The sequence below is a fragment of the Aphelocoma coerulescens genome, chromosome 2 (assembly GCF_041296385.1).
Source record: "Aphelocoma coerulescens isolate FSJ_1873_10779 chromosome 2, UR_Acoe_1.0, whole genome shotgun sequence".
Taxonomy (NCBI): domain Eukaryota; kingdom Metazoa; phylum Chordata; class Aves; order Passeriformes; family Corvidae; genus Aphelocoma; species Aphelocoma coerulescens.
In genome coordinates this window covers 127,297,712-127,309,972 of record NC_091015.1, presented here as the reverse complement: position 1 = coordinate 127,309,972, position 12,261 = coordinate 127,297,712, and the positions used below count along the sequence as shown (strand labels likewise).

The following is a 12,261-nucleotide window of genomic DNA, read 5'->3' as shown; positions in this document are numbered from 1 at the left end:
ACTGCTTTTAATCCTTAGGAGTATTCTGCTATCCGCCTCAAACAGACATCCAATAAAGACTTTGGGGTTTTTATGAGCAGCAAAATTATTTTGTCTTAACAGTGCCACATTGATTTCCTTCCCATGTGACCTGCTCCCAGGACTAGAAGATATAAACCTAGTCCATGATTAGTAATGAAGGGCAGAGGAGCTTGAGCTAAGGCAGTTCCAGAGAAAAATTCAGCCCCATTCTGTGGTGTCAATATGTGTCTCTGTGGGCAAAATAAAAGAATAATAAAACAATAGAAACAAATAAGCAAAAGGAGAGAAATTTTGGGATTTATTTTGCAGCTGATTAATTAATATGCTGCTTTATTTCTCCCCTTTCATTCTTCACTCAACCTAACCATCAGCCTGACAAAAGTAAACTCCTTATATGCACCCAATAAAGATGCAAAAGCAGGAAATCCCATAGCGAGAGAATGGCACTTTGCTTCAGTTATCCTGGGAATCCACGTCAGACCAGAGTATCTTGTGCAGCATGCTGACCTCTAAAAACATTTGTGTGACAAAACCCTTTGTAAATCTTTATTAGTTAAACATGGCTTAGATCTCTGATCTTGTGGGATCACACCCCCAAAGGTGAGTGAGGATGGCACAAGCATAGGGTGATGTGGGGAAGAAGCTGGTTCCCATTACCAGCAATGACATAGCCCCTGTGAGATACAGCCCTGAGTGTGTGCTGCCTGAGATAACCAGAGAAGGGCATGAATGAAGGACTTGGGGAAAGAGACATAGTTTGTAGGGAAATGTTGTATGCCAGACAGATTCAGAATAGTTTAAATCTCTTTCAAATCTAAATTCCCCATTTTCACATCTTAAAGGATATCTCAATTTTTTTTCTTTTTCTCCCACTCTTATTAAGTAAATATCTAAGTGGTAACTTATGACAGAGTTATACTTGAAAAATACCAACATAATATATTGTCTGGTATAATCTGAAAAATGTGTATTTCTTTTCAATCTGTCGAGACCACCTGAATTCAAGTACTCTCTGAAAGTTGGGATTCTATTCACTAATTTTTGGCTGATCTATTTAGGGCTTTAGGAGGCAAGTTTTTTAACCTGTGGGTTTAATGGTTTTGTTAGGTCACTACCTTTTTTGCGAACTTTGCATTAAGTCTCATTGTCAAAAATTAAAAAAGCTGTTTTGAAGAAGCAAACTTTTGCAATGTTTGTAGTTCATGAATTCACCATCAAAACAGAACCGAATTTATACACACTTCAGACTTTGCTCACGGCTTCTTGGTTCGATAAAAGAAGGGGAGAATTAGTTTCCTTGTTGTACTCCCAAGGGAATCCCGCTAAGTTAAAGCACATTTTAATCTCTTGAGCCGGCAGCTTTATTAGTAAGCGTTCCCCGATCTTCAGGGAAATCTAATTTCACAAATAGATCAGAGTCACTTCAAACGCAGCTTTCAGTTGCCATCCACCGGGGGACAATCGGGGAGGAGGAAGTTTGTCAGAAAAGACCCTCTCTGAGCCCAAGAGTGATTACCAGAGGTGTCTCCATCGACTGCCACCCACCTAAAGTCGATAGTACTCAAATGAGTACGCCGGTGTGGACTATATAAGAGAAGCGCATGGCCCTGGAGGGCGCATCCCCCATCTCCGGGCGCAGCACCGAGCGCCCCACTCCGCGCCCGGCGGAGCCTCCGCGGGGACACGGGCTCTCCGACGGCGGCACAGGACCTCGCTCCCCAGCCCGCACGCACCCAGCCGGACTCGCCTCCGCCTGAAGGTAAGCGGCCTCCCGCCCGCTCTCTGGAGGGGATCTTGGTGTGGAACGAGGGGGTGCCGCTGCCCCGGCAGCCAACCGCGGGTCGTTTCCCGGTTACTCACCGGGTTTGCCGTGCGCCCCGGCGGCGGCGGAGGAAGGGAGAGCCCCGAGCCGTCGGGGAGAGCCGGCTCCCTTGAGGCTCCCATTAACTCCTTTGCCCAAGAGGATTTGCAAGGCAGGCCAACTAGAAAACAGTTTGTAAATAACAGAATTTCCCTCCCTCCCTCTTAATTCTACCCGTTTTCTATAATTAGAATAGCTTACTTAGGGCATTAAGTGCTGCTCTCGAAGCCCCAGCCTGCGGTAATTGTTTTCGCCCTTTACACCCTGATTTGCGGCAGCTCCGATGTAACTCTCCGCTCGCTGAACTCCATCCGACTGCCGTCCGTGGTCGCTCCCCGAACCCCCCGCTGTGGCGCTCCCCAGGTGGAGCACAAGGTGGCTGGACAAGGCTGGCCCATCGTGGGGGCTCCCCCGCCGCCCTGCTCCGCCGACAGAACCAGGAGGCACCCGCGGGCGCGGGGACTCCAAGGGCAAAGGGAGCCGAGCAAATCCCCTGCAAAACCCTGTACCGCGAACATGTGCGGCGCGGTTAATAACCTTGCCCTAATCCGTGTCTATTAAACGCACTCTCCGAGGAGCTGGGCGAGCGCGGCGGCACTGCGGGGTGCCGGCCCGTCGGGTCCCCGCTCCGCGCCCCCTCCGCCGGCGCTCCGCGGGCTGCGCCCGGCCCAGCGTGCGGGAGCGGCGGTGCCCCCGGGCGCGGCATGGGGGGCGGGCGGGTGGGGTGCGGGCCGGGCCCAACGCTGACCGCCTTCGCTCTCTGCCTCCTCCCAGCGCCGCAGAGATGCGAGGGGCGAAGAAGCGCCAGGCGCTGCCCGCCATCGTGCTCCTGCTGCTGGCCTCGGCCGGGCCGCCGCCGGGCGCCGAGGGCAGGGACGTGCCCGCCGCCGGAGCCGAGCGGGGGGCGCTCCTCGACATCCTCCTCCAAGCCCTGGGCGACGACGGCCGCCCGCCGCCGCCCCGCCCGCCGCGGAGGGACCGGGTGATCTCCCGGCGGTACAGCGGCAGCAGTGCCCCGCCGGCAGAGCCCCGCGCGGCCGCCGCCGCCCCCCGGCCGCCGCCGGCCGCCGCCGCCCCGCCGCCCCCGCGGGTCTTCGCCGCCGCCCGGCACGGAGGTAAGAGCCGCCGCGCTGCCCCGCGCAGGGAGCCCGGGGGTGCAGCCCCTCCGGAGCCCGTTCCTGCCACCTCCTCCAGCCGCCGAGCCCGACGGCTCCTTTGCCGGCGCATCCCGCTGCGGCAGGGAGCGGGCCAGCGGAAAGCGGGTCGGGGGATGCCCTGCCATCGTCCCGGGGCTGCCACGGGGTGGGCTCTGCCTTTGCTGAGTTCGAGCCCCCTGAGGGCAGTGCAGCTCAGCCCCGCTCCCCAGCTGAAGCTGTGGGGGTATCCGAGACAGACGGGAGGAGAGGGTCACCGGGGCTTCGGCACCTTCGGCCGGGAGGTTCGCTGCGGCCACCATTGATCCCTCAGAACAAGCCTTCCAACTTCCCTATACTGCAGCGCAGCACTGGGGGCCCCGTTTCTCCCCAAACTTAGGACTGCTCCTCTGATCTGCACAAAGAGGATAAATGACCAATCTGAGCGACAGCTGTCTGGATGTACTCCTTTAAACTTACTCTTCAACTTTGCTGGTTCTCGTGTGATGCACTTCTCTAGTTTTGCAGGGCAGGTGCAGAAGATCCAAACTGTGCTGGGCATGGGGCTTTTTTCACCTTTCAGAGGATGCTCAGACTGGGGCAGGGAGCCATCTCGAGAACTGGCACGGGCCAGGCCTGGCAGTGACAGCAGGGACAGTTCAGGGCCAAGCACAGCTGCCTGGTGATACTCACACTGTCCTTGGCTAGGAGACTGACACTGCTAGGTTTGATGCAGAGCCATGCAAAAACATTTCGTACTGGAGCGGAGCTGCCTGAGTGGTTTGCGTGGGTTAGGATGGTGCACTTCCACAAAAAAAGGAGAATCTAGTGACTGTCCCTGGCTGTAGCCCACTAATATTTTTCTCTTGTTGCCTGCCACAGACCTTGCTGGAGAGAAACCAAACTGAGGGAACCCAGGGAAGTTGGGTTTCTTAGGGATTTGTGTCCCTGGAGAGCGCCCTTGTGGCTGATGGCTTGCAATGGATGAAGCTGAGATGCAGCCCTCCCCAAGTCTCACTGGTAGACTCTTTTCTGTTCAGTAGTCCGTTTTAAATGAAATTAAGCCTAGTTTTGGAAAATCTTGAAGTTGCATGACAAATTCAGAAGTTAATAGGTGAATAACTGATTGGTTGCCAGGGCAGCACTTGCACAGGGAGATTGCTGCACATTCTAAGGAAACTGGGCCAAAATTTATCAATCAAGAAGTAATCAATGCTCTGGCCTTGAAGCTTCTCAGTGTGATCTGCTCCAGGTATTGGACTGTACATCACTAAGGGGTTGTATTGTTACAGTGAACTTCCAGATAATCTTGCTTTTTCAGACTGTAAAGTCTGTGGTAGTTATGGAAAACCAACCCAAACCAGATTGCCACAGATTTGTGTGCTGACTGGAAAAGATGGTGCAGGTTATCAGCATGACTGGTCAGAAGTGTTTATTTACTGTGACTTGAATACTTTTTGTGCTGTGGGCAAGACCTCAGCCCAAGAAAAAAATGTAAAATGGTCTTTTCGAGGCAGAATACATGAAGGCTTACATTCTTCTTTTCAAGAGAAAGACAGAATAGTATAAATCTGAGAATTACTTTCAGGTTTCTACTTTGCAATAATTATTGCAATAACTACTAGTATCAGGTGGCTTGAGGAAAAATTTTATTTTAGACAACAGTATCTCCCATGTGAGATGTTTGCTCTTAACTAAATAATTCTATTTAACTACAGAAAGCATAAATATTTCATAATATTTATATAACTTTGAAGGGGAATTTTCTTGAATCCATCAGTTTTATACACAGTATATTCTGTTAGTTGTTACTTTTAGTAATTATGTTGTACACAAAAGAAACAGCTGAACATCCTTAGAGAAATTCTCCATTTGTCCCCGGTGTAGGTGCAGTGTCCTACAGGCAGCCACAAAGGTAGCTTTCTCTCCAGCCTGAAAGAGCAGATCTACAGTTTAAATAATAGTCACATTTTCAGATTCATCTCATTTTTTGTTACCAATACCAAGGATACAAATTAGTACCTGTTGTGATGGTGTGTACTTGTTTTGTGGGATAGAAGAAGGTGATACAGCTTTTGTTACAAGTCATTAACTCTTTTTTTATAATGCCTGTCACCAACACATTAATGGCAGCTTTTTACTCCAGCTGGTATTACCTGTTCATCAGCTGAACAGAGCAGCTTATCTTCCCCTCAGACAGGAAAGTCGTTGCATTCAGTGGAGTACTCAGCCAAGCATTTGAAACGGGAGTTACATATTTTGATTGTCTGTAGCTGCTGAAAATCAAACCCAAGTGTGTGATTTAAAAGACAGTTGAACAGCTAATTACTTCTTTTGTTTGAAACAAAAAAGCATCCGGAATAGTGCTGTATACAGAACAGAGAATGCAAGACAAATAATTTCTGTGTGTTTTCTCTTTTTCTTTTTTTATTTTCTGAGGATGCTACTCTGTATCATCAATGAGTTGAATAGCAGGAGTACTGAAATGTACTTCTCCTCCTGTTCTCTCATTCCTTCACTCTCAGGGCTCTCTCCAGCTTTAGTCTAGCCACTCACTGAGCCGCACCTCCACGCTCACCTTTCTTTTGTTTCATTTAGGGCCTTGGTTAACTATTTGTATAGTGAGAAAGCTGACCTGGAGTACCACTGGGTGAATTCTAGGAGCAGCACAGGGTGTGTGGCTGCAGCACATGTCCAGGGGTGAGGTTTGAGAGGGGATGGGACCTCCTCCTTAGATTTATGGGGTCCTGCTCATTTAGCTCAGGCCAAATGGGAAAGCACAGCACCTATAGGGTGTCTTTGATGAGGCAGGAAAAAGAAGAGTGAAACCCTTAAACTGTCAGACATGGTACATGTACCACTCAGTTATAGATGAATATGTAGGATATAAAAGTGAGAGTGGTTTTGGTCTGTGATACCCCATCTGGATGTGGCTAGCAGGTGGTTCACAGACAGGTTCTGGGCTAGAGCTATGCCATGGGAATAAGAGTTGTGCTCCACTTCATGTGGTTTTGTCACAGAGCAAAGGGGCATGACTGAAGTAGAGTGGACACTCAAACCTGCCCTGCTGTGTTGGGCCAGTGAGATGCTGTGACCTGCCTGGAAAGGACTCTTTAGGTTCTTCTTCCCCCTTAATAATCAGGGTTATATTCCATGTCATGTGCTTCTTAACCATAAGCAAGTTTGTGTCATGGTTCTTGTGGGACCCAGGACACTCACATATGCAATAGAGATACCAGTTTCACCATCACTTCAGCTGTCTTAACTTCTTATCTCTTTTATCCCTACATGTTCAAAAGTCTTATCTCACATAGATCTGTCCCTGTTTTTCTTGGTGACCTGATTAATGAGAGTGAGCACTTACTCTGAAGAATACTTTTAGATGAAATTCCAACAAACCAAAAAGCAATCTTCATTTTTTCTAGGATTCCTGGTAGGATGTCACTAAAAATACAAATTGTTCCTTTGAATTATTATATCCAGTGGGATTAAAATTTCTCTCATAACATCCTTTACTTGCCTGATTTCCGTGAAGTTTCTATGCTTGAGTGTGATTTTTTTTTTTTCACTAAGAAATGTCTCAAAGTGTTTTAAGCTTAACGATGAAAGCTCTTCAATGGGTAATCTTTTTTATAACTATCCCCTGCTTCTGATGCATAACTGTGGTTAGCTTTTTTTATGAAGAAAACATGTATTTTCACAAAGAGAAGATTCAGCTTCAGGTTATTTTTGGATGTCAAGTCAGGGGAACTAGAATAGTTTGTCATTCTTCTTAGATTTTCTTTGTTACATTTATCCAAACACTTTCCTCAAAACCAGAATAGCTTCCATGTAATTAGATTTAAAGAAATATTGAGAAATAAAAAAATCTGAATTGACTGTTCTTTCCTTACATATTGCCCACCACAGTGGAGAAAGGAACTATCTAAACTTACAAGGGTTAGGGGGCTGAAATTTCCTTTTTGTCCTGGGAGACCAACAAGACATTTTAAAACATTCTGAGTAGTTATTTTTCAAGCATGAAGGAATGAAGATAAATATTGCTCTCAGTTTATGAGTATTTCCAAATTAGCCTCCTGAGCATATCTACTTCAGATTTAGAATAACATATCAGAGAAGAGAATTTGGCCCTCAAAATATTTAAACTTTGAGATTACACTTACAAGTTCAGTTTTATGCCAAAACTTCTTACACATCAGCAGCAGAAAACTATAAGTTGTTCTATGACATAGTGCTAGTTTAACCATTATTCATAATGAATTAGATTTGAGAGATACATTTGAGGTTTATTTTAGTTTGGGGTTAAATCAAACCCATGTATCCTATGTAAGGTATAAGAAAAGTTTTGCTCTTTTTCCTCACTTAAAAAGATCTCCTGTAGGTGTAGTGATAGTTACAGCTGGAAGTCCCTAATTCTGCAAGACCTGCTGTGCCTAACACTAAACTACTTCAGTGAATGTAATTACAGATCTGGAATAAAAAAAGGAGACCATTGAGGAATGTAAACTTTGTCTCTAAGAAATTAAAATGTATGGTATGACATAACACAGAGTTCTTTGTAATGCTTAAGCCTCATCCGATTATTATTTCTGTTAATAAGCTAGTTTGCTTTTTTTTTTTCTTACTGTATTGTGTTAATAGGAATTTCTGGGCATTCAGGAGACTTAAAAGAAGATGAGAGTTAATAAAAATGACGTTCTCCAAAATCACATTTACCAAAACAAACGTTATCTTAGAAATTAGCAAAATAGTGGTTGAAATTGGTTTAAAAGAAGAATAACTGTTAAATTTATAAAATCCAAATAAATTCTTGTGATCTGTAGTAATCATTCCTCATTCTATAACTGACATTTTTGAATCAGTTATTTTTACAGTCAAGCTGGTAGGTAGGCTTTTCTGAAACAAAACGAGGCAAATATATTCTGCTTTTGAAAGCTTAGTATAAGCCGTATTCCAAATGGTTTAGGGGCTTGTTTTTCTTTATTTTTAATGAGGTGGACATGATATGGAAATAAATTATAAGTTTGTATATTCCAGATCTAGTGACTAAAAGAAAAAATATTCTCATAGATTAACAAATGTAATTAAATATCAAATAATATTCTTCTCAGCAGAACATCATGGCAAGGCAGTGTCCTTGGGACAGGGCAACTGGCTTGAGTGCTGGAGGGAGTCAAGATTGCATAGGGCAATATGCTTCCCAGGCCAGTGGTTACTGAGCCAGGATTGGAGTGGCTGTGAGGGTCTCGCCACACCATGAGGCAGAAATAGAAACGGTCCCAGTGAGTTCAGTGGAAATAACCATTATCTCTGCTTGTACCACGGTTAGGTGTCAGTTCCACCCAAAAGATACAAGTGGGCAGGATAAATTTTCATTTCCTTTGATGAAAGGAAGTCCCAAATGCTGCTGAGATTGTATACTCCTTCAACCTTCAGTCCTATGCAGTGCTTGAATCAATCATGATTGTGATTGCTTTGCTATCTGTCACACCACTGCTACATTCCTTTCCCTGCCTGCCTGGGTTTTTAGGGGTATTGTGCAATATGCCTTTTAGCAGCAATACTCTGTCTTTGGCAAACATAATTCCCAGTAGAGCCAGGCCACTGAACAAAAGACATCTGAAATCTAGGATAAGCCATAAGTCTTCCATATCATGGTGGAGAATGTCAAGCCCTTGGACCAACTCTGAGAGCTGATGAGGGAGTGAGCAAAGATAAAAAAAGTAGTTGTTACGTACAGGGAGACTTAAAATACAATGAAGTACATCAGAGCAATCCTTCAAATGAAGTGTCTCCAAGGGGCTTTGCTCTCATTCCCTTTAATCCCAGCAAAGGGCACTCGATATCTGAGATGTGCTGTCCTGGCACAAGAAGGGAGAAGCCTCGTTGAACTGCAGTACCCTGAGCAGCAAACATTTCAGAGTGCACTGTGCTGTCTCAGGAGCAAGATAGGATGTCAGCATATGGAAAAGCTTTTCTGTTGAGCTATTGCTTTAATCAAGATGAGTACATCTTCTGGGTTTTGTTTTAGTCCTATTTAATATTTTTATAAAACTTCTATTTAGCATGACAAGACACACAATTACTAATGTGTGCAGTTCTGGCTCCAGAAAAGTGAATGTCAGAATTTTCACTGTATTACACCAGGATTGGGCCTGAAGTATGCCAGGATTCCTCCAATATGCAGGGAAGAGAATAACAAAGAAAACAGAAGTTTGTTTCAAAGTAGATCTTCCTGCATTACTATCTGTAATTCAGGAGCAGCATGCATTCTGAATTAGTCCAGCTTCGTCCTGAGCCTGCGAGTAAACTGAAGAGCTCGTGTGGTTTCGTGTAGTTTTCTTCTTTCCATTAGGCACAATTTGATTTTTTTATCAGAAAAGAATGGCAGGTCTCTGTATTTTTGTGGTTTGTTATTTCAGGTGTTAGTCTGCCAGGGAAAGCCTCTGAGAAGTGGGAAAATGACAGTGCACAGGTGTAAGGCTTTGTAATACATTTATTGTTTGATAAATAGCCTTTAGCCTTGAAAATACACTGCTTCATGTGTGGAGATGATGTTGCTTTTTAAATAACTATGTATACAGGGAGAGAGATTTAAGAAGGGATGTATGCATACATCCATACATGAAGGCACACAGACTCCTCTTCTAATTAATAGGGTTTGAGGGCAATTTGCATGAGAATGATGTGATGTTTAAGACCCACATGTGATTTAAGAGTTACCAATGTGACTTACAAAGGCTTATATTTTTCAAAGTGCTTATCACAGTATAAAAACAATTGCATAGTAGTAGTCACTGTGGAAATCTATAATCAAAACTTCATAACCAATGAGGTACCCGAGAAAGATGCACCATCTACAAAAAGAGCCACTGAAAGGCTGCAGAGAGAAAGGGGTGACTGGTTTCATGCCTAAAGTATATGTCTGCGTTGGGATCATTTTATTGTTAAAGAAGATCTCTCCAAGTGACCTGAAAGGAGTTTGTAGGAAGGGGAAAATATCCCCCTTATTGACATCTGTTTTCTAGGGAACTAAAATTTTTGGAGTTTTATCTCCTACATTTCATGGAAGTTAAAAAAAAAACAAAAGCTGAAATGTGACCATATCCTATGTTAATAATTTGTAACACTTGCTTTAAAACATACCAAATAAATACACTTTAATAGTCATGGTAAATATTTTCTTTTTCATTGCATGCATTCAGGTGACATGGTACTGAAAAAAAAAGAAAGCTCAGTTGTTGCTTATGTTTGGTTTTGATGGTTGATGGCTAGGCTTTTCTATTCAATTTAAGGATGACTGCTTCATTTTGTCACTTGTGAATTAGAGGTTATGACTTTTGTGGAAGTCCTACAGGCTATTTACTCAAGTTTGGTGGGTTTTTAATGTCGGTCAATTGGAAAACAGTTGCTCTAGTGAGGGGTTTAATTGACTATTGATTACATACTGAGGGCACAGTTCTTTAGGTTATAAACAAGATTTAACACACAAAGAATCCAAGCATTTGATTGATTAGTGGCCATTTTTATATTATTGTATGTTTTGTTATGTCTGCTGTGCAAAAAATCATTTATGTGCTGTGCTCCACCGATTTTACCAAAACAGCACACAAAAATGTGTTTAATACAAGCTTTAACACCAGTGAAAAATACTGTTTGAAGTTACAAACTGTGTCTACTTTTTGATCATAATACTTTGTTTTTAAATATACAGTTAAAATGTATGTAGTCAAGCAAAAACCACTCATGGTAAAGGCACAATTTTGAATACTAAGAATATTTGAACTTTTAAAAAAATTTTCTTCTTGTTGTTTTTTTAAAAGCCTACTGTCTTTCTTTCTCAATTCAAGTAAATTGGTTCAGTTGCATTTTAGTACATGCTATCTTACTACATTATTTAAATCTGTGTCTTTAACTTAAAGAAAAACATTTAAAGTTACATCAGCAAAACAATCATTGTCATGTTCCTTGCAGATTTTAGACAGAATCCTGAGTGACATAGCACAAATCTAATTAAGGCTTTGCTACTCAAATTATTTTCTCCTTTTTCACTCAAGCCTGTAAAATAAAGTGAAAAGCAAAATAAAACCCTACTGGAAAACAGTCCAAAACTTTTTCTTCCCTAACCTTTGCTGTTTATGATGTGTTTCAGTAATAAGAACCTTTGAAATGAAGTGTTAGAAAATGCATCCTTGTCAGTGTATGTGGCAGTGGTGGATGTATGCCCTGGATTAGTAAAACCCTTAAATCCCATTGGATTAAAATAAGTAAGGAGATAGCTGTGATGTTATTACTCTAATCATGATAGAGTAATTACTTCTTTGTCTGCTAATGACATGGCATGCCTAACACATGAGAGACTTCTCCGCTGTCACAGAAATTTCAATTTAGGAAATTCAGGAGAAAGATTTTAAGAACTTGTCTTTTACATAATAGACAAAGAGTTATGGCCAAAACATACTAATTATGAGGATTTCTTATGGTTTCCAGGGAGATCTTCTGGGCCAGAAGACAATCTAGCGTAGGATAATTGCTTGCATTTAATACTATGCGCCTGAATTTTGAATGGACCTGTTGGTCAGTAGTAATTTAGCAAGGTACCACAATTTGGGCTTCCCATTATTCAGTGATCAAGTGCCAAGTTCGTATGGGAAGTTAATATATACAGATTTCCCCCTTTATTCAGTAAGAAGTCACTTTTCCAGATATCAGGCAATTTTCGTTCTTTCAGAAAAGGGATTACTATAAAATAAATAATTTGTGTGTATAAGACTGGCAAAGGTAGAGCAAATTTACACTCAGATCTACTTCTCGTGAACAGGGTGACTCCACATTACCTACATGGTGGAGTCACTCCATGTGTGTATATGTGATTCAGCTCTAAGGCAATATGGAGGATCACTTATATAAGATGCAGTCAGGGCTTTCAAAATCCTTGATGCAAATCCAAACTACACATTTATACTGAAGTCCACTGTCCCAGAACTGAGCTGCACCTCCAGAAAAGCCTTGCTTCTCCTTTACTTTTGGCTGGGATAGCTGTTCCTTTCCTGTCAGAACAAGGAGTGAAAAAAAGCAGAAAATCTGGAGATTAAGTGTTACAAACATGTTAAGTCTTATCTTAGGATAAAGAGAAAACCTCTCAAGTGTTAAGTGTACCACTTTCTCTGCAGTTACACTCTATCTCAGAATCCCAGAATATTATAACTGACAGTGGTATTAAAAAATCAGGGAAATGTTAAAGTT

The 12,261-nt window shown here is 43.1% G+C and overlaps 1 protein-coding gene across 1 annotated transcript in view; it reads left to right on the top strand.

Moving 5' to 3' along the window:
• Positions 1–2,666: 2,666 nt before the first annotated feature.
• ALKAL1 (ALK and LTK ligand 1) overlaps positions 2,667–12,261 on the top strand; it is a 32,188-nt gene continuing 22,593 nt past the window's right edge. The window contains exon 1 of the mRNA XM_069005965.1: positions 2,667–2,997. Coding sequence (XP_068862066.1) covers positions 2,667–2,997 — 331 coding nt within the window. The remainder of the gene's footprint in view (positions 2,998–12,261) is intronic.